The sequence below is a fragment of the Equus asinus genome, chromosome 14 (assembly GCF_041296235.1).
Source record: "Equus asinus isolate D_3611 breed Donkey chromosome 14, EquAss-T2T_v2, whole genome shotgun sequence".
In the NCBI taxonomy this organism is placed as follows: domain Eukaryota; kingdom Metazoa; phylum Chordata; class Mammalia; order Perissodactyla; family Equidae; genus Equus; species Equus asinus.
In genome coordinates, this window is record NC_091803.1 from 34253446 (window position 1) to 34279021 (window position 25576).

General features: G+C 43.5%; 1 protein-coding gene across 3 annotated transcripts in view; it reads right to left on the minus strand.

The window, feature by feature from the left end:
- Nucleotides 1–15041: 15041 nt before the first annotated feature.
- LOC139040209 (acyl-coenzyme A synthetase ACSM5, mitochondrial) overlaps nucleotides 15042–25576 on the minus strand; it is a 35965-nt gene continuing 25430 nt past the window's right edge. For 2 of the 3 annotated variants that reach the window (XM_070484816.1, XM_070484817.1), the window contains 4 exons: nucleotides 18582–18709; nucleotides 18397–18496; nucleotides 16427–16546; nucleotides 15042–16025 (listed from right to left, as the gene is read on the minus strand). In XM_070484816.1, coding sequence (XP_070340917.1) covers nucleotides 15942–16025; nucleotides 16427–16546; nucleotides 18397–18496; nucleotides 18582–18709 — 432 coding nt within the window. In that variant the 3' untranslated portion in view covers nucleotides 15042–15941. Of the gene's footprint in view, nucleotides 16026–16426; nucleotides 16547–18396; nucleotides 18497–18581; nucleotides 18710–25576 lie in introns of those variants that run through there. The other variant, XR_011494272.1, reaches the window with a different exon arrangement.

The window sequence follows — 25576 nt, forward strand, 5'->3', positions numbered from 1 at the left end:
GCCAGACCAGTTAGGCAAGAAAAAGAAGTAAAAGGAATCCAAACAGGCAATGAAGAAGTGAAACTCTTGCTGTTTGCAGATGACATGATTTTATACAGAGAAAACCCCCAAAAGTCCATCAAAAAACTACTAGAAACAGTCAACAATTACAGCAAAGTTGCGGGATACAAAATCAACTTACAAAAATAATCTTTTAAATAGCTCATGGATACTATACTATCTCTTGGAAAATCTGATCTAGTCAATTTTTCCTCCAGCATTGAGACTGATTTCAATCTCTTTGGTTCAACACCCACGGAAGTAATTGGCTTGCCTTTGTTTTGGTTTCCCAAACTTACAGTCAATTCTACCTAAGACAAAAGGTTATGTGTTCTGACTCCATGCTCAAGTTCTTGAAACTCTACCCAAAGATCCCTTAGGGGAGGTAGGTACACGTATATGTGTTGCCCAGCCTCACCACAAAGTCTTTGTCTCTTTATGAGCTACAACAACCAGTGGATATCAGGTAGAGAATTAGAATTGGAGAAACTGAAGTTGTTCATTTATGCAATCTATGAATTCATAACAGTGTCTTCTGGATAACATCCAAGACCCTCTAAAGCCCTGGTACCTGGAAGGCAACATAATGCCAACTAAGACAGACACTGACAGAATTTAAGGAGATTTTACTGGTCACATGGGAATACCCTGAGAGTCAGGAAATGTCCACAAGTCACCCAGATAAACAAAGAAAGGAGCTTTCACAGTGATTTTTTAAGATCTAGAATTACAATCTGTGCCAAGTCCCTAGCCTCCAATTTCACCTCCCTCACAACACAATGCCAGAACCACCCACATCATTATGATGGGGAAACTGAGGTAAGAGGGGACCTGAGGCACCTGGAGGGCTGAAAGTAGGTCAGAGGCCTACAGGCAGGTGTTTAACCGATCTTGTGTTCTAATGCAAATATCAGAAGATAAAAGCAATCAAGGAGATCCAAACACAGATTTAGGACCCTGCAGAATCAACTTGCCTTAAAGAGTGTAGGAATTGAGAGCAGGTTTGAAGGTCTCTATCTAATGTCATTTCCAATTCTGTGTTCACTGAACGTCTCCATACAGTAAGGGTGATATCTGATCTCTACTCTGTGTTAGTCACTAGATCAGGAGAAAGGACGGGTTCAAAGAGGAGTCAGGTGTGATCTTTACCCTCAAGTAGTCCACAGGCTAGTCAGAGAGCCACGACAAGCATATGAATAACTAATCCATGGCAGAAAGTTCACTGTTCTTTAGGAGAAAGCATTAGGAGACTCAGAGGACAGAGCAATCATTTCCAAAAGAGAGGGGCATATAAAGGATTGGAGGTGAACTCTGTATATGGGATTTGATTATGTGGAGGTGAGAGTGGAAAGAGCACTCAGAGCAAAGGAAACAGTATAAACCAACCCAAAGCCTGGAAGAGAAAAAGCAGGAGGACGTACAGAGGACAGGGCCAATTTGGCTGAAGTATAAGGTGTGGAAAGAAAAGAACTGAGAGGTGAGGGTGAGGCCAGATGGCCTTGAATGTCAGAAAAGAATATGGCTTTCATCATGACAGTGTCACCCAGGGAAGTCCCTAAAACATCTTCCACGTCTAAGGCTCTGTTTTTTTTTTTTTTTTAAAGATTTTATTTTTTCCTTTTTCTCCCCAAAGCCCCCCGGTACATAGTTGTGTATTCTTCGTTGTGGGTTCCTCTAGTTGTGGCATGTGGGACGCTGCCTCAGCGTGGTCTGACGAGAAGTGCCATGTCTGCGCCCAGGATTCGAACCGACAAAACACTGGGCCGCCTGCAGTGGAGCGCGCGAACTTAACCACTCGGCCACGGGGCCAGCCCCTCTAAGGCTCTGTTTTTAAGTTGTACTTGCTTATAGGAACCAACGCAGAACATTGCCAGATGGCCAAACTGCAGAAATGGTCCAAACCAGAAAGGCCCAAGAATGGCGATGGGTGCCATGTGCAAAAGGAAAGGCATGCAAAAGGTGCTGTGTGCAAGAAGGGAAGTTCTGCATGCCCCAAATGCCCTGCCCTGAGTGATGACGCAGAGACACCTCCCCCTTCATAGTCCATAAGAACCCTGATCACCTTCCCTTCGGGGAGAAGCTGTTTTAGAACATGAGCTCTGCATCCTCCATTATCCATTCATCCATCAATGGACATTGGCTTGTTCCTACCTTTTGGCTATTGTGAATACTGATAAGCATGGATATACAGACACCTCTTTAAGATCCTGCCTCCAGTTCTTTTGGATATATAGCCAAGAGTGGAATTGCTGGATTATATGGTAATTTTTTTAAATCTATTTAATTATTTTTAATTTTTTGAGGAACTGCTGTATTGTTCTCCATAGAAGCTGTACCATTTTACATTCCCACCAGTGATGCACAAGGATTCCAATTTGTCTTAGTTTTGTTTTGAAATAGCTTTGAATTCACAGGTGCCCTGAATCTCTGGTGTCCTCAGGGGTCCCCACATAATAGTTTGAGAGCAATAATGCAAATTCAAAGAGAAAATGTATTGGTAATTGTGTTACATATTTCAAAATTCCTCTCCATCGGAGTTGTACCATTTTGCCCTTTGACCAGTAATGTGTGAGAGTGTCTATTTCCCTTAGCCTTGTCCACAGAGTATATGGTCAAACTTTTGTATTTAACTAAACTGGTATGTAAAAAGTATTACTTCAGTGAAGTTTTAATTTGCATTACCCTTCTTATGAGTGAGGTGGGGCATTTTTTTCTAATATTTAAAGGCCATTTGAGTTCACTTTTCTGTGAACTGCCCATTCATATACTTTGCCCACTTTTACATTGGGTTGCAGCTTTTCATTCTTAACTTCTAGGAGCTCTTTTTGTGTTAGGGATATCAACTCTTCTACTGTGATATAAGTTGAATACTTTCTCCCGGTGGTTGTTAGTTTCTGATTTTGCTTATAGTGTTATTTGTCAATGGAGAGGGTTTTTGATGTTTACATAGCAGATTTATTAAATCACTTCTTTTATGGATTCAGGATTCTGAGTCACGGTAGTAAAGTCCTTCCTCATTATTCCAAGGAGGTCTAACTTTTAAAGAAAAGCCAGAAATCTAAGTTTTTATCTTAAAGTTTTCAATTTTAAAATGTTGACCAAATTTTTTTACGAGTATCCTGCACCATGACCCATCTTCAGCCTAGAGGCCCAGCATCTGCAATTTCTCTATTAATGTTGTGTCATGATGTTGGGACCTCATGATGACATCACAGTTACGACTCCCTCTGGGCACCATTCTTTTAAGCCTATGCTGGCAGATCCACCTCTCCCCCTATTCCAGCCAAGATGAATCCTTCCATCCTCCCTAAAAGTGCACAGAACTTCAAGCGAGGGCAGCGGAGGGATCAGCAGTGAGTGGGGAGGAATTTTAGAATTCCAGGGCAGGAAAGGAAAATTAGATATTTCTGCGTCACTCTCTTTCTCTGATGTCTGATGTTGCAGCCCTTTTGGCAATCCCTGCTTAGTGGCCATCCTGTGTACACACCCTTGACGACAAGGACACATAACTTTCTGAGAAGACTGTTGCAATCCTGAGTGCTGATTTTCTCTTATTAAGCCCAAATCCACCTCCTCTATGACCCCAATCCACCTGTCCTTGTTTCACTCTGGGAGGTCACAACAAAGCATGTGCAGTAGGTGCAGGCAAACTGTGTGTCAGCCGCCCGTGGTTTTCACTCCGCTCTGCACTGGTCTCTTAGATCCATCTTTCTGCCAAGCTCATGTTCTCTTGCTCCCACCCCATGCTGCCTTCAAGGGAGGTGGACATCTTCTTCACAGCTCATCCTAGTGCCTGACACATAAGTCCTCAATAAAAATTTATTGAATGAATGGGTGATTAGTGAACACAGCCAATCCGTCCAACTCTGTGCCTCTTCTCCACCCCATTATCTTCTCCATGCCAGCCCAGTGACCCACCACATCACTAGCAAAGTTAAACTTGGCAGGGACCTTCCGGTGGCCCCACTGCAGGGCTGCCGATTCCCTGGTATGAATGTGGACAGCGCGATTGGACATCCAAGTCCCAGACAGGATACAAAGCCCCTGGAGTTTCCACAGCCAGTGCATGGTCAGACTGTGAAGGAGACAGGAGACAGATGAGTCTTTCCTGTAAAGTCATCAGTTGCTTCCGGAGATTCACCCAAGCCTCACAGGGTTCTTCCAGAAATTAATTTCTTGTGGTTATGAGTTAATTGGCACTCAGCATCCATTTCAGTTTCTTTTTGGTGGGCCATTCTCCAAAAGCACCACACCCTGTCTGGATCCTCTCTCTCCAGCACCTCTGACAGATTTGTGAACACCCAATTCTATACAATAAACCTCTTTGTGCTTAAAATACAGTGATGTGGTAGATTGAATTGTTCCCAATATTTTTCCCCCTCCCTGTAGTAGGATTATATGCCCCCATTCATTTTCATGTGACTTTCCCAGTGCAATCTGGGCAAGAGTATGTATTCGCCTCTCATTGATTCTGGCTTGCCCACGGATATGCTTTGGTCAATAGGTGGATGTGGTTGTGTGGTTGATCAGGAATTCTAGCATTTCTGCCCTCTCTCATGAGAGTAGAGTGCCCCAGATAGGTGTCTACCTTCAGCCTGGGTCCCAGAATGTAGCACATGTGGAGTTGAGCTGAGCCCAGCACATCCTCAGCCAACCCACAGACCCATGGGAAAAACCATGCATCGTTATACGCTGCTGAGATGTCCTGGATGTTTGTTACTATAGTAAATGCTGAGTAATACAAGTAGCATCTATTTCCTTCAACTGAACCTTGACTGAGATGTCTTGAATACTAGGCACCTAGCACATAGGACCTAACATACAGAATGACTTTATAAATTGTAACAGTTGTAATTATGGTTTCCATCTACGGACTGGCTCCAGAGAAAGTAGTTCCAAGGCTGTGTAGGCTGGTCTCTGATTTCCTCCATGCTCGCCTTGATAGGGGTAGCAGAATTTAAGTCTAATGAACTTTGATTCCAGGAGTCCTGCCAATTGGCTGCATTTCCACCCCCTCTTATCTAGGCATCAGCAGCCACAATGCTCAAGGTCTCTGACACTTGTATTTACTCTCCTATTTTCCAAAAGAAGAAGGCATGAAGATTTCTTACAAGCTCCTGGGTGGGAATATTTATTGCTTTTGTTCCTGCTGGTCCCTCTCTCTTTCCATGGCTGGCTCTTTTTCGTTCTTCCATCCTCACCTCTTCAGAGTTGCTTCCTTCCCTGACCAGCACCCAATGCCCATCCCCCTTTGACAGCCCTTCTCCCAGACACCCCAGTCCCTTTTGTTGTGCTGAAGGCCCCATTTCCTTTGCCCAGTGCTCCCTCCTCACTGAGACCTGGCAGGTACTCACTTCCAAGGACCCTACGCATTGCAGATTGCTTTCCCCTAGAGATTTGACTCTTCTCAATGGCCCTGACTTCTAAAGATTGGCTAGTGCCCTCATGAGGCATGATCCCATTAGTCCGTTCCTTGCAACAGCGCTCACTGGCAAGTCCCTTCAGGTAGTCTCTGGGAATCTCTTGGTCCGCCCTCCTCCCGGGCAGACAGTTCCAGAATCCTTGTAGCCTTGGAGCAGAGCACAGCTAATCAAGCAGTCAACTCCAGAATCCTTCCAGCCTTTGAGGAGCACTCATATAATCATTAGCTGTGGACAACCCGGAGCCTTACTTGGGGTAATGCCAGTCCTCCTTGTTCATGAATTGTACAGCCCTAGAACCTGGGGGGCCAGCAGGAACTGTTCCTTTAATCCAGGGGGTGAAAAGGAGATTTACACCCAGGACTGCCAGCAACTTCGTGCTCCAACCAGGGAGAGAGAAACAGCTCCCATGAGCTTGAGGTACATTCTCTCACCTCCTTTAGCCCTTTTCTTCCCCTGATTGTCATCTCACGCTCAGTCTCTTTTGATGATTCCTCCTCATATCCTTTATCCGTACTCACTCCATATGCAATCTCATCCAGGATCACAGCTGGTTCTTCAGCTCCAGTGGTTGGCAACTTCTGTATCCACGACTATGCAGTAGAAGCTCATGGTTCAGGACCAAGGGTCTGAAGTCTGTCTAGATTTGAATTTGGATTTTCCTGCTATTGAGCTGTGTGCTCTTGAAAAAGTTACATTACCCCCCCACTCCAAACCTCAGTCTTCTCACCTAGAAAGTGGGGGATAATCCTAGGACACCTGTTAGATGTGTGGGGAGTAGAGTTGAGAATGCCCATCAAGCACCAGCTCATGAAGATGTTTCGAATAGCTCTAGAATGGTACGCTAGAAACTGGTACCCTCAGTTGCTTCTGGAGAGGGGAGCTGGTTTGGCTTTGAAACAAGTCTTTTTTAAATTAAATCATTCAATTCAAATTTTATTTACTTATTCAAAAATTAAATCAGTAAAAGTTAAAATAAAAAATAAAGCAAATGCATGGCATACAGTAAGCACTCAGTAAACTGTAGAGACTTCAGCCTGGAGTGGGAGACTTGGGGTCTTTGGACTCAGATCTACACAGCTGCATGGATGGAGGGTCTAGGGGGTCGTTGATTATTCCTGCTGGTCACATGGATGCAATAGATTTGGAGAATAAGGGTCGTGGTCCTGGGAGCAGTAATTAGGGTCCCCAAAATGAAAGGAAGCTCAAAAAATACAGTCGTTCTCCCAGAAAGTGGGCAAAAGAATCCACAGACCCATTTGGTTTGGAGGTTCTGGAGCCGAGTTCCCCAAGACACGCCATGGAATGCTGTCCTCCCTAGAAATGTCTGACCCCTCTCAATTAGTCAACAAGCATTTATTGACTGCTGCTCTCAGATAGACACAGAGGTGACCAAGACAGAGCCCTCCCAGCCTGGATGCGAGACAGCTAATAACGTGTAGAATGACTAACTTCACTTTAGATATTGTTAAGGGTAGATCAGAGGTCAGATCATGTCACAGGTCTTCTCAGCACTCACCAGTGAATGCCAGTTTCATGCAAAATATATGTCAAAGTGTTTGCCATGTTATCCAAGGCTCTGTGTTGTCTTCTCACACATTCCCTTCCTCTCTGGCTTGGTGTCCTATCCCCTTAGCACTACCTGAACATCAGCCCCACTGGCCTCCTTGCTGTTCTTGAAGGCACACCTTGCCTCAGGGCCTTTGCACTTGCTGTTTCTTCTTCTCAGACTACCTTCCCCCAGGTATCTACATGGATAACCCCCTCTCCGCCTTCAAATTTTTGCTAAAGATTTTTGTCACCTTCTCAATGAAGCTTAGTCTGACCATCTACTTCAAACTGCAACACACTTCCAAACTGGTTCTTCGTCCCCACTTACCCACTAATATTTTTTCTTTAATACTCATCACTTTCAAACATATTAAAGAATTTACTTATTCTCATTTTTTTCTCTGTCTTCTTCTATTAGAATGTAAGCCTCATGAAGGCAGAGACCCTTGCCTACTTTGTACATTGATTGAGCTCAAGAACTTAGAACAGTATCCAGCACACGGTAGATACCCAGTAAATATTTGACTGAATGAAGAAGGGCTCTGAAGAAAATAAAACATGTTGACATGATAATGAGTATGACTGTGTGACGTGTGTGGCTGTGCATGTGATAGCCCATGTGTACGTGTGTAAGTGTGTGCAAATGTGTGTGAGTGTGTGCATATGGCTGTGTGTGTAGCTGTTGTGTATGTCTGGTTCTCTGTGAGTGCGTGTGTGTGTCTGTGTGTGTGAGTGTATGGGGGTGGGAGCTTACTCATATGTGTATAAGGGGGTTATGTGTACCTGTATGTGTGAAGTATGTGTGAGTGTGTGTTTGTGAGTGTTGATGCGTGTGAATGTGGAGGTGACTATGTGTGACTTTTGTGTACGTATGGCTCTGTGTTTGAGTTTATGTGTATGTGTCTGTGTGTGAGTTTGGAATGTGTGTAGGACTGTGTGTGTGAGTGTAGGTGTGTCTATTTGTGTGTGAGTGTGGTTGTGAGTGTGTGTGGGGCTGTGGGATCATAGACATCTGTGTATGCTTGCAGGTATGGGAGTCTTTGTGTGGCTGTACATACACAGATGTGTTTCTGGCTAGATCTGCGTGTGTGTGTGTGCACATGCTGCTTTATTTAGGATGGTCTGAAAATACCTCTCTGGGTGCCCTTTGCACCTGGTCCCCCAGCGGACATTGCCAAGGCACAATGCTGGACTTCAATGAGCTCTCATTGCAGGCTTACTCTTTTCTTCTTCTTAGAAAATCTTGACCTCTGGACACATTTCAGAACATCATAGCACAGTGTGAAAGCTATGAGGTGGAAAATCAAGCTTTCTTCAAAAGAAATTTTAAAGGATAATGGCTATTTCAGGCCTCCGGTGCTGTGTAACTACGCTCACGTGTAATCTTAACCATATCTCTGCAAGGGAGGCATATGGAATCCCATCTCATAGATGAGGAAGCAGGCTCAGAGATGGAGGCCCACAGCTGGTAAGTGTTACAGTGGAACTCAGGTCTGACTTCAAAGTACAATGTCTTTCTTACAGGCAACACTGTGTTTCTGAAAAGTGAGTTTAAAAGAAAAAAATCTGAAATGGTCGCTGTTCAAGGCTGTGTGTGATCAGCTGACCGCTGGACTGAGTAATAGTGACTAGACTAGATATCACAGTCACTGAGAACTTGCTCTGTGCTACAATGTTAGCTCATTTAGGTTTTGCTGTTGGCAGGCCTGGTATTTAGATCCCAGCTCTGCCACTTAGAACTGTGCAACTTTGGGCAAGTGATTTTACCTCTCTGAGCTTCAGTTTCCATCTCTGTAAATGGGAACCATCTGGAAGATCATTTCTGCCACAGGCCCTTTGAACTTGCTATTCTCTCTGTCTAGGACACTGTCCTCCTCACCCCCCACATCTGCACAGCTTGCTCTCTCACCTGTTTCAGTCTTTGTTCAAATGTCATCTTCACAACATGTTCTTCCCTGGCCACCTTATTTAAAATCCCACACCTCCCTCCTGTGGTTTGTATCCACCTTCTCTACTGTGTTTTTCTCCTTAGCATTGAGACCATTGAACATACTCCAATTTTTTTTCATTATTTGTCTGTTGTCTCTCTTTCCCACATGGATGCAATTTCAAGTGGGCAGGGATTCTGTCTTTTTTGTTCCCTGGTGTATCCTCAGTGCCTCGAACTGATAGAATGATTTTTGGTAAGTTAAAGAATGAATGAGACACGCCTCCTTTGTTGCTTTTCGTGGGGCTTAAATGAGGTCGTGTCTAGCGAGTCCTCAGCACAGTTCACAGTTCAGGAGAAGCTCAACACAAAGTAGACGTTCATCATTGTCAGCACCACCATAATCCTTGTCTTCATCTTCATTCCGACAAGTATGCATGATGGATGCAGACCCCAGGGCAGAGAGAAATCCTGAAGCAAAGAGGAAGAAAGTGTTTCTGTCCAGGCATACCTGGATGTCATTGCTTCTCTCCTTAAAGATGCTGCGGTGATTTGCAAAATCTCACAACAGGATGTCGGGCTTTTTCTAGCTAAAGATACGTTCCCAAATCCATGATAAATACTGAAACAAGAAAAAGATCATCTTATAGCTAACACACAAGCACTACTACTCAGTAAAAGCTGACACCACCTCAAATTGTGCTGAACTCAGTGGGCTTAGAGGAAATGCCAGTTGGAAGACAAAACCTTTCACAACATGATGGGCAGAAGGATAAAAAGGAGTCCTTGGCGATGGCAAGGTTGGGAAAAATAGGTCTCAGGCAACGTCCCAAACCCTAGCATGTACAAGGAGGCAAAGAGGCTCGGAGAGGGGAAGTGACTTGCCTGGGGACAAGTGAGGACGTCTCTTAGGGGCTTTTCAGTGATCAAGAAAGAAACAGGCACATTAGTTGAGAGAAAAATATGAGGTGGATGGTCTTCAAGTGTAATCCTTACTTGAAGCTTCCTCAGTGCCCTATTCTCCTCTGAAAAGTACCTTATTTTCCATTCATTAATTCATTCATTCAATGAGTATTTACTGATGCTTACTAGGCAGGGGTCCTAAAATTGGTGCTGGGGTGGCAGACACGACCCTGATTGATTCATGATCCCGAAGAGCCCACAATCTGCTGGGGAAGATGGACAGAAAGATCAGACAGTAGCAGCCCAGTGTGATGCTCATGAAAGAGGATGTTAAATGAGACTTTCCCTGTTCTCTCAGAATTTTGGCTGAAGCCCAAAGCTGAGATTAGGATGAGAAATATCCACAGCTTAAAGAGAGGTTTTCCATACAATGTGCTCAAAGGTGGCCCCAAAGTTTAGAAGTTTACCTACCTCTAGCCTGTATAGGACAGCATGCTACCGACAGAGCCAGCAGGTGGACTTGGAGGCAGGGAACTGTTGAGCTTTTAGGAAGACAATAAGCAAGTACTTCACGAAAATGACTTGTCCTAGTAACTAACACTGTGCCAGGCACCGGTCTATGTGTTTTGCAAATACAAACTCCTTTGAACCTCAAAACCATCCAATGGCTGGGTGCCATTTATTATACCCATTTTATAGATGGGACAATGAAGTACAAAGAGGTTAAATAGCAAGCTCAGCTCAGTACCGCACAGCTAGACAGTGCAGGAGCTGGTATTCAAACATCAGGCAGTCTGGCTCCCGAGTCTACGTTCTTGCACTGAAGAGGGGAGACTCCATTTCACCCAAATTCTCCCCTCACCCCCGCTGGGTGCGTTCCAAGTTCCAAAAACCCATCCACTCACTCCAAGATGTCACCAGAGTGAAAAGAAGAATTTGGCAGAGCAGGAATGTGGCATGTTTGGCCAATTGGCCAGAGGGCATCACTGAAGACCACCATGTTTGAGCTGATTTGAGAGGGTTCCACCCAAGATGGCTGCCTGCCTGGGCAAGGCACCCTCACAGGATAGAGAGAAGAGAATGTATCATTGGATGGGGATCCAAGAAAGGAGCAGGGAGAGGTTGAAGATGCGTTTGTCCACATCAGGGCAGCATGAGGTGGGATCACACCAGCACCTGTCAGGAGAACATCTCACCCCTCTACCACATTCCCCCGACCTGCCAGACCCTGGGAGAGGGGAGCAGACAGCTGACTGAGGAAGTGTGAGAGAACACAGCACACTCCCTGGGCAAGGCTGGCTGTGGAAGAGGAGCAGCTCTAAGCTGGATTTAAGTGTTGACTTGGATTGTACTAAACATTTAGTACCTGAAAATGAGACCTGGCAAAGAATGAAAAGATAAGGGATCTGCCCAAGGATTTACCATCCTTTGGATGAGAAAGAGAGAGCGACGTACTGGCTTTGAATATCAGTGGTAGGAGGAAAAAACGTAAAGCTATTTTCTGACTGTAGGCCACCAAGCCAAGCCCACTCAATATCTCCATTATTTCTGCCACCACGGGTTAGGTAGGGTGTCCTGGGATCCCGCAAAAGTCAGGGAAATCTTTGCAGAAGAAATGACTTAAAGGCTGAGTCTTACATGCAATTGAGTCCTCAGGCCAGGAAGAGGCAGAGTGGAAGAGCAAAGGGAAGATCAGTAACAAAAGGAATGGGGCCGAGAGTGAGAGGAGGAAGACACGTGACGCTGGAAAGGTGGCCTGGGGTCTCGGTAATTGTCAGCAGGAGAGGGAGTGCAGACCCGGGGAGGGGCTGCCGTGCAAAATCCCCCCTGAGCTTCAATCTTCTACTCTGTTCACTGGAGATAATAATACTTTCTTCTTAGGATCACAGTGAGAATTCAGTTAGATCAATTTTCCCCAAAGTGGATTTTGCAAGGTGATTTTATTAAATTAATTAATTAACTTTTTATTGAGGTCACACTGGTTTATAACGTTGTGTAAATTTTGGTTGTGCGTCATTACCTTTCAGCTTCCGTGTGGACCGCATTCCGTCCACCACCAATAGTGCAGTTTCCGTCCACCGCTGTGCACACGTGCCCTTATCCCTTTCACCCTCTTCCAGCCCCACTTCCCCTCTGGTAACCAGCAATCTGTTCCCCACATCTGTGTGTTTGTTTCTTTGTCTTCCACACATGAAGGAAATCATACGGTGTTTGTCTTTCTCTGTCTGACTTACTTCACTCAGCATAACACCCTCAAGTTCCATCCGTGTCACAAGTGGCACAATTTTGTCTGTCTTTGTGACTGAGTAGAGTGCTGTTGTGTACACGTATCGCATCTCCTTTATCCATTCACCCATCGATGGGGACTTAGGTTGCTTCACACTGGTGCAGCCATTGTGGAAAACATATGGATAGCTCTCAAAAAATTAAAAATAGGAATATCACATGATCCAGCTATTCCCCTTCTGAGTGTTTATGCAAAGAACATGAAAACACTGATTCAAAAAGATATATGCACCCTATGTCCATTGCAGCATTATTCACAATAGCCAAGATCTGCAAGGTGATTTTAGATGAGTTTTCACGTTCATGGTTATTTTGATGCATATTAGAGAAAAGTGAATAGAACTCCAGATGCGCCCTTTAATGAATGATCTATTGCTTAGGGTGAAGATATTCTCTCTTAAAAGCAAGTTGATTTATAGCACAGATGGTATGTGGATAGAGCTACGATCATGAAGGTAGAGTGGGAATGAGTAAAGACTGAGAATACCGACTTAAAGGATTTCCACAGAACATTTAGCACAACGCCTGGCATCGAATATATTGTCAGTAAAGGATGGCGGTAGCACTTGTCCTTGCGGCTCTTATACCGACCACTTCTGGGGCTGGGGATGCAGCTGGGGAGTGTTGGGTGGTGGTGTGTGGTCCAGCTGCAGCTGGGAGTTTTGCCTTTTTCCTTTTGGAGCTGAGCTGGGCTGAGGTGACTGTGGGAGAGCTGGCTGGGAGACAGGTGTGTCAGTGGGGCACCTGGGGGAAGGTGACTGGGTCTCCCCAACCTTCACCATCCTTGGCTTGTCCTCATTGAAGTCTGAACCAAGGCCCCTGGGTGGAGAGCTCTGATTACAGCTGGAGAAGAACAGACTGGTTCATCCCAGAGGGGTGGTAGAGGGAAATCCAGACGCCATGTGCCCTGCAGACAAGGCATCTGAGGCTTAGAGAGGAGAAGAGTGTAACCACAGAGACAGCAATGGCAGGTGCCACTTTGCCCAGGTGTCATTTCCACCTAAGCCACGGTTTTCAGGGATGTAACATTTTGGGGGCTCATTAGGAATCCCAGCACCGCCCATGCCAGGACTACAAGCGCAGCCCAAGAGCACTAGTGACGTTGAGGAGTCAGACCTGCCTGTTTCCCTCGCCTCTTGCGCCCCCTCCTGTTAGACCTGGAGCAAATCACCTTTCTGAATTTCCACCTTTAGAATGAAGAGAATTTGCCCAGACTAGGAACGCCATAAAAATGAACAGCATAAACAACAAGAGAAAGACAAGTACTGTATGACATCACATATATGTGGAATCTAAAAAAGTTAAACCTGTAAAAAACAGAGAGTAAAATGGTAGTTCCCCAGGGATGGGGCATAAGAGTGATGGCATTTAAGTGTACAAACCTGTAACGAGTAGTAAACAAGCCGCAGAGATCTAATGCACAGCACAACGAAAATAGACAATAATATTGTGCCGTAATGATGTAATGTGATAAATATCGCTACATTGACAATAATATTATGATTCATAAATATATCAAAGTAACACTGTACACGTTAAACTTACACAATGTTACATGTCAAATTTATTCAAATAAAAGAATAAGTCAGTCACTTTGACATGACTTTGCTTTTAAGGGCTAGGAAACCTTAAGATGATCATTTCCCTGTCAGTTCCCTTGCCCTCATGGGAGAAAGACAAAATCCCAAAACCGGGCCAGCATGTATCAGTTGTGAAAGGTGAGCATGTGCGGATGCTGGAGCTGGACCACCTGAGTTTGAATTCTATCTCTGTGAGATACTAGCTGTGCGAACTTCAGCAAATTGCTTAACCTCTCTGTTCCAGCTGTAAAAAGGATATTATCAGTACCTCTCCAACAGGATGGCTGAGAGTTAAAACATTTAGAACTGTGCCTGCACATAGCTTGTGCTGAGTTGAGCTGTTCTTAGAAATCAAACCCATCTTTCCCACCTCAGGGCCTTTGCAAGTGGGTATCCTTTGTTCTGAAAGCTCAGCCCCAGTTCCTTAGTTTACTGCCACCTTTCCTTCAATCCCAGCTCAGTGGGGACTTCCTTATGGAAGCCCCCCAACACTCCAGGTTCCCCCCAGTCTCCATCAGTCCCCCAAATATGTTTTAACTGTACTATTTCCCTCATGGCATTTATCACAGTTGGGTATTATTTGCATTATCCTTTGATGAACAATATCAACCTCCCCACTAGACCGTAAACTCCACAGGGGTAGTGTCATGAGCTGAAATGTTGCCCCCCCAGATTCATATGCTGAGGTCCTGAGCCCCAGCACTTCAGAACGTGGCTGTATTCAGAGACGGGGCCCTTAAAGAGGTGATTAAGTTAAAACAAGCGCATTAGGGTGGGCCTAACCCCACATGACTGGCATTCTCCTAAGAGGACATGAGGACACAGGCACGCACAGAGGACAGGCCACGTGATGACACAGGAGAAGACAGCCATCTACAAACCAGGGAGAAGCCTCAGAATGGAACCAGTCCTGCCAACACCTCGATCTTGGACTTCCAGCCAAGTCCAGAACAAGGAAATAAATCCCTGCTGTTAAGGCCCCGAGTGTGTGGGACTTTGGTTGGCAGCCCCAGCTGGCTGAGGCAGGGAGGGCTGGGTTGGCTTTTCCTTATCGTTCTATCCCCAGAGCCCAGCGCCAAGTGGGTGCTGAACAAATAATGACCGGTGCGTGAATGGAGGTGCAGGGGGCGGGTAAGCAACGCTGTGCTCACTCTGAGTTTCCATCTGTGTCTTCTCCGCCTGGCTGGTCTCAGCTGCCCGGAGTCACTCCTTTCTGTTTCTGGGCCTGGGCCGTGGCTTCAGGTCCTCATGTCTTTCCTGGGTAAGACGTAATACACTCGCATTTGGGGAGGATGTCTTAGGGTGTGGAGGAAGAACCAGACATGAGGCAGAGTGTGGTTTGGGGAGACTGTTTCTTTAAAATAGTTTTTTCATTAAAATAGTTATATAGAATCACTGAGAAAACTTGGAAAATAGAGAAATGCACAGGAAAGGAAAACACTATCATCCATTATTTTCTATATCCAGGAAAATTACTATTAACATCTCAGCATACTTCCTTCCCGTCATTTTTCCTTCTGCAGTCTTTCCTTTATTTTTCAAAGCTGTGACTCTCCAGTATTCATATGTTATTTTTATTCCAATTTAAAAGTAAGATAGCTTAAGTTTTCCCCAAGGCATATTTTGATCGCCACATAATAGGTTGAGTTAATCTACTACAATTTAGTTACTTATTACCCTATTGTTTAGACATGGAATTTTTTCCTTTTTTTCCCCTACGGTTGTAAAAAATGCTACAGTAAACATCTTTTGAACCCTTCCTTTTGTAGTGATTCCCAAAGATGAAATTTCTGAGCTTAAGTGTGTGACCAATGTTTATGGCCCTGGATGTGATTACCAAATGGCTTTATCAAAAGGGTCAAGTGGTTATGCTCCCACTGGCAGTGAATGAGATCACAAGTGCTCTGACGCTATGGTGACCTGTCCCTCGGAGGGCCAGCTGCAAGCTCCTAGGAAGTAAGACCAGCGGGCAGCTGTTGAAGATGCCTCCAGACAGAGGGGGAAGTCGAGCCACCAAACATTTGCTAGACTGGGCAGTGGCCATGTGCTCTGGAGCAGTGATGCTCTTCTTCTCTTCCAGGGTCATCCAGTGATTCTGGAGATGTCCATTTGGAAGCCGAGAGCCTTTGAGGCCATAGGGTTGAAGGAATGATGCTCCAAGTGGGGACTAACCACTGATCCACCAATTCCTCTTAGAAGCTTCAGAGGCCTGTGGGAACTTTCTGGGGTTGCATCTCATTTCTTCCACTCTTGGCTTCTCAGTTTACTCCTTTGGATCTTTCCAGAAACTGTCTTTGGCAGTTCTGAAACAAAGGCCACCTAGTGACCATAAGACAAAAACAAAAACACTTTGAAATCATCATTTCCCGGAAGGACTTTTGTCCTGAAAGAGTCATTACCCTCAGCCACTCCATCAGAAAGCCTCTGTGATTCACGGTTTTCTCCAAATGGCAACAATCAAAACAGCCAGAGCCTGGAGCATGCGATCTTTCTAACAGTGGTTCAGCACAACCCCAGGATCTGATCTACAGTCACTTCTTAGAGTAGGAACAAGATGTCCTTGGGGAGAGCCTCGTGACCAACAGGGAGAAAAGGCTGAAGCAGCGGCTGGGCCTGTTTGTGCCTTTGTCTCCCCAGTGCTGAGCCCTGAGTGGGAGCCCGGGTAGCGTGTGCCCCCTCAATTCTCTGCCCGTCATGTCTTAGAACCCCCAGATATTTACCTTCCTGGGGTACTTGTACGGAGCGGTCACCCTTTTCACGTGTTCCTGGAGTTCCCGGGTTAGTTCTTCGGGGTCATGCGAGGAGTAGGCTGGAGAAAGGACTATAAATGCCTTTACCACCTGCCAAGAAAACAATCAGGCCTGTAGGACAACTCTTTTCTCCTTAACCCAGCCTCGTGAGCAAGTGCTCCCTTTTACCAGCCCAACCAGAAATTTCTACCAATTCCCTGGGCTTAGCCAGTGAAATGGACGACACTAACTTTTTTCTGTTGCCTCCCTTTCCAGGATCAACTGTCAGGAGCATTGGCTTTTGTGGAAGGATTTCCGACTCCTACCTATTTCCCAAAGTACTCCCCATACCTGAAATGACACCGTTAGGAGCCAACATGCTTTGCTGAAGATGCAAATACTTTGGAGAGAGAAGCCTCACATACTCCTTAGGGCCCATTATGTCCAGGTTTTCCTGACTGGGAAGGTAGCTAGGTGTAGGTTTGGACAGGGAGGATTGGGGAACAATGCAGAGCGCTTTCAAGGGGAGGTGGGTCTTTCTGAGACTGCACGTGTGAGCGTTTGCAATCAGTAAACATTTTGCAGCACAGCGTCTATTGCAGGCCTCCTGAGGACATTCTGCACCTTGGCTTTCTCTGCCCATGTGTTTCTTGCAGGCTGCCTCCTGCCAAGGAAGAGGAAGAGTCCCAAACTCAGGCAGAACAGGACATGGTTTCTGGTAGGAACGGAAGAGTTCAAAGGCCAGAAGGTTGTTTATTCATACCAGCATACAGCTCTACCAACAACATCCTGTTAAGCGGTGATTCACTGTCCTTGCATACTTCCAAAAGTGGGCATCTCATTACCATTTCATATTCAGGCAGATCTTGTTTTTAGGAAGGGCTTTCTCTCACTACTAAAAACTACCAAACATTTATTGAGCAGGTCCTGTGTGCCAGGTTCTGTTCTGAATGCTTTGCATGGATTAACTTTGGGCACACAGCCATTTGTCACAGCCCCAGTTAATTCTCAGCATGCAGAACTAGGCATACTTTTCCAGGTGTCATTTCTCCAGAATATAGATGGGATTCTCACCTCCCTCACTCTGCATTAGTGGCCTCAAATTTTAGTGGGCATCAGAATCACTTGGCTAGGGGCTTCTAGTCAAAATGAAGCTTCTTTGGGCTGCATCCCCAGTCACTCTGATTCAGCAAGTCTGACTTGAGGTCTAGAAATCTGCTTCTTCATAAGAGCCGCAGGTGATGCAGCTGCAAGCAGTCCAGGGCCCAGACTTCGAGAATCACTCCTCCGGCCCTGATGCTTCTGAGAATGCAGCTTGATGTTGCATCAACTTTCATAAAGTAACTACATAAAACTTTGGGATTATGTTGGATTTACAGCCAGTGAAAAGTACATAAGTCTGCTTATGAGCTTATTCCTCCCATTCTCTCTATTCCTCTGGGGCCCCTGGGAAGGAATTCGCATTTCTCCTGAGAAAGCCTAGTTTATCAAATTTGGCCCATCTTTCCGATAGATCAAGGTCACTTTGGACACTTATTCTGTCACCCCTCAAGCTGGCTGGTCCCCCCAGGTTAGAGCCACCAGCAGCCATTCCTGGTGCACGTGCTATGTCCTCATCGGCAAATGCAAAGGGACTTTTTATGGGACAGGATAGATGAAAAGCCTGCACCTACCACTAAGATCTCCCACCCAACAGTCAGCCTCTTTTGGACCCAGTTCTGTCTCCAGTTGACACCAAAGTGTTGATATCTTCCCCTGGTGTCCCTCTAGAGAGTATTTATATCTCTAAAGACATGAGGAAAATGCTCAACCAAAAGGAATGTGTGTCTGATGGTGGCATTTCAGACTTTATGGTAGCTGAATAGGGGAAAGATATGAGGGAATCTGGGCCTTCCAGCTTCTTCTTCCGGGTGCTAATAGGCACAGAACCAGGAGGCAATGTTCTTGACTGGACTGGTTACCTCTCCTCTGATGGGGTCTGGGCTGCTGACCACAGCAGACTCCAGGACAGCTGGGTGCTCGGCAAGGGCACTTTCCACTTCGACGGGCCCGATCCGGTAGCTGGAAAAGAAAAACAGACTCTTCCATGTGACCTCCCCTCCCCCATGAAGCTTCAAAGGGAGAAGAAAAGAGCACACAGCTTGACCTTGCAGAATTGATCACATCATCATTTCTTCCCATGAACCAAAAGTAACCATCCTTGTCCATGCGGGCTCGGTCCCCCGTGATGTAAAAGTCCCCTTGTTCTGATGCGGCCGTCTTCTCAGGATTGTCCTGAAAGACAAAGAGAGCCCATGAAAGACCATCTGGGCACAGCCACTCAGGCTGGCTATGGCCTGAGCAACCCATGCAGGAAGTTGCGGACACGTCAACAGGAAGTCCAGCTGTCTCCAGAGCCCAAGCTGGCCAGAATTCCCCACTGGACAAGGACCTGTGAATTTGTGGGGTTTCCCTCTTTTAATTGGAAGGAAGCTGTGAGGAAATGATTCAGGATGGCCACCCACTACCATCCTTAGAAGGGTCCTAGGAAGCCTAGTTGAATGTAGGAGGGAGGGCACAAGGCTCAGTTTTTAGGATAAAAAACACACTGATTCTCTGCAATCAGGAATCGCTGAAGGTAGAAAGTGAGGGGCTGGCCAAAAATCACGAGTAGAGGAAAGACGGAAAAAAAGTTAAACTCTGATTCTCAAAGATTTGAGAAAAAGCTACCACTCAGTGAGAAAAAGAAATAAACTACTGATAAATGCAACAGCACAGACGGATCTCAAAAACATTATGCTGAGTAAAAGAAACCAAACACATACAATTTAATACTTCATTATTCCATTTATATGAGGTTCTTTTCTTGAAGAAAAAGGCAAAATTACTCTATAGTGACAGCAAATAATTTAGAAATTTCCTGGTGCTTGAGGATTGGCTGCAAAGGGACACAAGGAACATTCTGGGGTGATAAAAATGTTCTATATTTTGTTTGCGGTGGTGGTTACACAGGTGTACACATTTGCCAAACCCATTGACCTGTGCCTTTAACACAGGTTCATTTTATTGTATGTAAATTATGCCTCAACTTGAAAAATGCATTCTGAGACAAAAGAAAAAAAGCTAAGCTATCAATAGTTAAAAATAAGTCTACCACAAAATCTGTAAGAAATGGACACAGAAAACTTAAAACTCCACAGAGCATTAGAGAAGATATAAATAAATGGAAAGATAGTAAGACTCAATGTCATAAAGATGTTAATTCTCCCAAAATGGAACTATAGACTTAGTGCAACTCCAATTAAAACGCTAACAAACATTTTCCATAGAACTTGACAAGTTGATTCTAAATGTATATGAAAGAGCAGAGGGCCAAGAATAGGGAAAACAGAAGTTGAGAAAAAGGAGAGACCTGCTTTACTAGATATCAAGACTTATGAGAGTGTTGTTGTAGACAGGCTCTCTGGTATCAGCACAGGAATAAAACAAGTGACAATTAAGTAGAAGAAACTGCCAAAACTTACCTATCTATGGATATACCCAACTTTTATATCTGACCAAGTTGACTTGACAGATCATTGGGGAAAGGAACGTTGTTCAACAAACTGGCTATCCACGTGGAAAAAATAAAATATATCCCTCTCTCACACCATACATAAATCAACCATGGATGGTTAAAAACTTACATGTCCAAAGCAAAACTTTAAAACTATTGGAAGAAAATGTAAGTGAATATATATTTCCTACCTCAGGGTAGAAAATGACCTAGTAAATAAGACACTAAAATTGCTAACCATAAAAGAAAAAACTTACTGATTTGACTACATGAAAAATGAAAACTTCTGTCTAACAAAAATGCCTTAAAAGAAGTGAAAAGATAAGCTACAAGCTGGGAGAAGATGTTTGCAACTGATACAACAAAATAAGATCAGTATTAAGAATATATTAAGAACTCTTATAAATCAATTAGAAAACAAACAATAAAAGTTGGTAAAAGGCATGCACAGGCATTTCAAAAACAGAAAATATAAGTGGCTAATAAACTTATGAAGAGATATTCAACTTCACCAGTAACCAGGGAAATGGAAACAAAGAATATCATCAGCTAACATTTTACATCTAGTAGACTGTCAATCTACACACTTTACTGAACATTTCTTCAATTCTGAGTTTCTCCTGCGTTTTTCAGTTATAGACAATGCTGCAGTGAACATCTTTGTGTGCCGAATATTTTCTTGCATTTTGAGTTCTTTTCTTTGTAGTTATTCCTAAAGATGGAGTTCTTGAGCCAAAGGATATGACCAGTTTTATAGTCCCAAATATCAAGTTATTTTACCAAAAGGGCCAAGCCGTTACACTCCTACTGGTGGTGAATGGGATCATAAGTATCTGGAGACCCTGGTGACCTGCCTTTAGGATTCTCATGGGAATGTAAATTGGTACAATCACTTTTGCAAAATTAAACACTTTTTTGTAAAGTTGAACATCCCCACATCCCATGATCTAACAATTCCACACCTACATATATTCCGAATATCAACTTTAGCAGGCATGTACCAGAGACATGGACAAATGTGTTTACAGCAGCACAGTTTTCCAGTAAATGTCTGAAAACAAGCCAAATGACCATACATGGGAGAATGGATAAATAAATAAAGTGACTTATTCACACAATACATATGTATGGCAGGTATAGTTATAAACAAACAAACAAAAAAAGAACTCTTGGGGAAAAAAGACATCTTGGTGAGAGTAATCTACCTTCACATATGAGCAGCATTCTAGAGAAGAAGACCATGGACAGAGGGATTAACTTTCTCAGGGTAATGGTGCATATCGTGAGGCCAGGCACAGGGGAATGGATTCAACGCACCCCCGGCAGAGCCAACACCCACAGGAGGGAAAGCATAATTATCACATTCACCAAAAATTGGAGGAACATTAAGCTTCCATAGAGAAGGAAAATTTCCCAAAACACTGAATGCCACAAAAATGGCTTATGACACAACTTAATTTTTAAAAGTATATAGTATAGAGTTCTAGGAGAGTGACATCAGCATCATGGCAGGGTGAGTTGTTCCCTTTGTCTCTCTCCTCTAAGTTACAACTAAATGGACATTCATCAACCAACAGAAGATTCCCTACACAACACAACAGGAAACCAGAGAGATCCATGCAGCCGTATACCTGAGGGCGGGTGGACTGGGCCCCCAGGAAGCAGTGGAACTAGATGAGTGGGCCCCTCCCCTTCCCCAGTGGCAGTGATCCAGGTAGTGGATCCTCACACTGCCACGACTGTAAGTGGAGGCAGGGGCAGCCAAGCCTATAGGCATGAATGCTTTCAGAGTGCTAGCCCAACCCACAGGAGCACCCACCTACCAAAGCGGTCCAGCCTATGGGAAATTCCCTACCAAGAGGCAGCAACTCAGCCCCAAGTAAGGTGCCCCACCCACCATGCACGGCAGCTCAGTTGAACCATCTTGTGAGTACAGCACCAGCTTGAGTGAAAGAAAGTGACCCTCCCACCTAGCAAAGCAGCTTGGCCAGTCCCCTGCCTAGTGCAGCAGCCCCACCTGCATGACAGCCACCAGCCTCACCGAGTGCAGAAGCCTCTCCCATGGAAGCATGACCTGCTGAGCAGCTGTGGCCAGTCTGCACAAATGCAGAGTGGTGCTACCAACACAACAATCAGCAGCCAGGGTGAGATTAGAAAACACAGCTCTTGCCCACCCCGCCCCACCAACCAGTGATGGCAGGTGGAATCTGTGACCTGATACAATCACAAATGTGCTGGCAGAGGATTAATTCATCAAACACCATGAATAACTACAGTAACACTGCAGAGCCAAAGGAAAATGACAAGTCTCCAGAAACCAATCCTGAAGTCACAGAAGATTACAATCTAAATGACAGACAGAGAATTCAAAACAGTTGTCATAAAGAAACTCAATAAGTTACAAGAAAATTCAGAAAGACAGTTCAATGAGCTCAGGAATAAAATTGATGAGCAGAAGAAATACTTCACCAAAAATATTGAAGCCCTTAAATAAACTATGCAGAAATTTTGATATGAAGAACACAACTAATAAGATTAAAAATAATCTAGAAACAAAAAAAAAAAATAGAGCTGACATTATAGAGGACAGAATTAGTCTATTAGAGGATAGAAATATAGAAATGCTTCAGGTGGAGGAGGAGCGAGAACTAAGATTTTTTTTAAAATGAAGAAATTCTGGGGCTGGCCCCATGGCTGAGTGGTTGAGTTCATGCACTCTGCTTCAGTGGCCTGGGGTTCCACTGGTTCAAATCCTGGGCATGGACATGGCACCACTCACTGGGCCATGCTGAGGCTGCGTCCCACACACCACAACTAGAAGGACCCACAACTAAAAATGTACAACTATGTACCAGGGGGCTTTGGGAGATAAATGAGGGCTTTGGGGATAAAACATAAAGGGAAGGAAAGCACAAAAAATAACTATAAACACTTCAATTTAGTCACAAACTCACAACACAAGAAAGAATAATTTGTGATAGCAATGCTTAGTAGGGTAAGACAAAAGGGATGGAACCTGCTTAGGAGATAAGAGGCTATCGAAAATGGGCCATCTCATCTATGAGATCTTTTATATCAACTACATGGTAACCACTAAACAAAAAATCAGAGCATAGCCACAAATCATAAATAAAAAGAAAACCATAAAATCATCACAGAAAACCACCAAACTGAAATGGCAGTCAGAAATATAAGGGAAAAGAAACAATGGAAATATAGAACAACCAGAAAACAAGAGACAAAAGCCCTCCTATATTAATAATCACTCTAAATGTAAATGGATTGAATTCTCCAATCAAAAGACACAGAGTGGCTAAATGGGTTAAAAAACAAGATCCAATAATATGCTGCCTCCAGGAGACACACCTCAGTTCTGAAGACAAATATAGGCTCAGAGTGAAGGGATGGAAGATGATACTCCAAGCAAATGGCAACAAAATAAAGTGGGTGTAATTATACTTATATCAGACAAAGCAAACTTCAAGATAAAAAAGACAATGAGAGACAAAGAGGGGCAGTATATAATGATAATAGGGACATTCCACCAAGAGGACATAACACTTCTGAATATATACGGACCTAACACAGGAGCACCAAAGTATATAATGCAACTATTATCAGACCTAAATGGATAAACTGACAGCAACATAATAATAATAAGGGAGCTCAACATCTCACTTACATCAATGGATAAATCATTCAGAGAGAAAGTCAACAAGGAAACAGTGGCCTTAAATGAAACACTAGACTAGATGCACTTAATAGATATATAGAGAACATTCCAGCCCCAAACAGCAGAATACCCATTCTTCTCAAGTTCACATGGAACATCCTCAAAGATAGATCATATGTTGGGAAATAAGGCAAGCCTCGATAAATTTAAGAAGGTTGAAATCATATCAAGTGTGTTTTCTGACCACAATGCTATGAAACTAGAAATCAACTATAAGAAAAAAGCTGGGAAAGTCATAAATATATGGAGTTTAAAAACATGTTGCTGAACAACCATAGAATCAATGAAGAAATCAAAGGAGAAATAAAAAAAATAGCTGGAGACAAATTAAAATGAAAATACAACATACCAACTCTTATGGGATGCCGCAAAAGCAGTACTAAGAGGGAAATTTATAGCAATACAGAACCACCTCAACAAACAAGAAAATTCTCAAATAAGTCATCTCAAACTATACCTAACAGAAGTAGAAAAAGAGGAACAAACAAAGCCCAAAGACAGCAGAGGAAGGGAAATAATAAAAATTAGAGCAGAAATAAGTGAAATAGAGACTGAAAAAAAAATACAAAGGGTCAATGAAACTAAAAGCTGGTTCTTTGAAAAGATAAACAAAATTGATAAACCCTTAGCCAGACTCATTAAGAAAAAAAGAGAGAAGGCTCAAATAAATAAAATTAAAAATGAAAGAGGAGAAATTACAATGGATACCACAGAAATACAAAGGATTATAAAAGAATACTATGCAAAACTATATGCCAACAAATTGGACAACCTAGAAGAAATGGATAAATTCTTAGACTCACACACCTTCCCAAACTGAATCAAGAAGAAATAGAGACTCTGAATAGACCAATCACAAGTAAAGAGATTGAAACGGTAATCAAAAACTTCCCAAAGAACAAAAGTCCAGAACCAGATGGCTTCTCTGGAGAATTCTACCAAACATTCAAAAAAGATTTAATACCTCTCCCTCTCAAGCTATTCCAAAAACGGAAGAAGATGGAACACTTCCTAACTCATTCTATGAGGCCAACATCACCCTGATACCAAAACCAGACAAGAATAACAAAAAAGAAGGAAAATTAAACGCCAATATTGCTGATGAACATAGATGCAAAAATCCTCAACAAAATATTAGCAAATTGAATACAGCAATACATTAAAAGGATCATACACCATGATGAAGTTGGACTTATACCAGGGATGCAGGGATGGTTCAACATCTGCAAACCAATCAATGTGATACACCACATTAACACAATGAGGAATACAAATGGCAAGGTCATCTCATTAGACACAGAGAAAACATTTGACAAGATCCAACATCCATTTATGATAAAAACTCTCAATGAAATGAGTATAGAAGGGAAGTACCTCAACATAATAAAGGCCATATATGACAAACCCACAGCCAACATACTTAATGATGAAAAACTGAAAATCATCCCTCTGAGAACAAGATCAAGACAAGAGTGTCCACACTCACCACTGCTATTCAAGATAATACTGGAGGTTTTAGCCAGAGCAATTAGGCAAGAAAAAGAAGTGAAAGGTATCCAAATTAGAAAGGAAGAAGTAAAACTCTCCCTGTTCGTGGATGACAGGATTATGTAAATAGAAAACCTTAAAAATTCCACCATAAAACTACTAGAAATAATCAACAACTACAGCAAAGTTGCAGGGTACAAAATCAACTTACAAAAATCAGTTGCATTTCAACATAATAATAATGAACTAGCAGAAAGAGAAGTCAAGAATACAATCCCATTTAAAATGGCAACAAAAAGAATAACATATCTAGGAACAAATTTAACCAAAGTGGTGAAAGACCTATACACTGAAAACTATAAAACATTATTGAAAGAAATCAAAG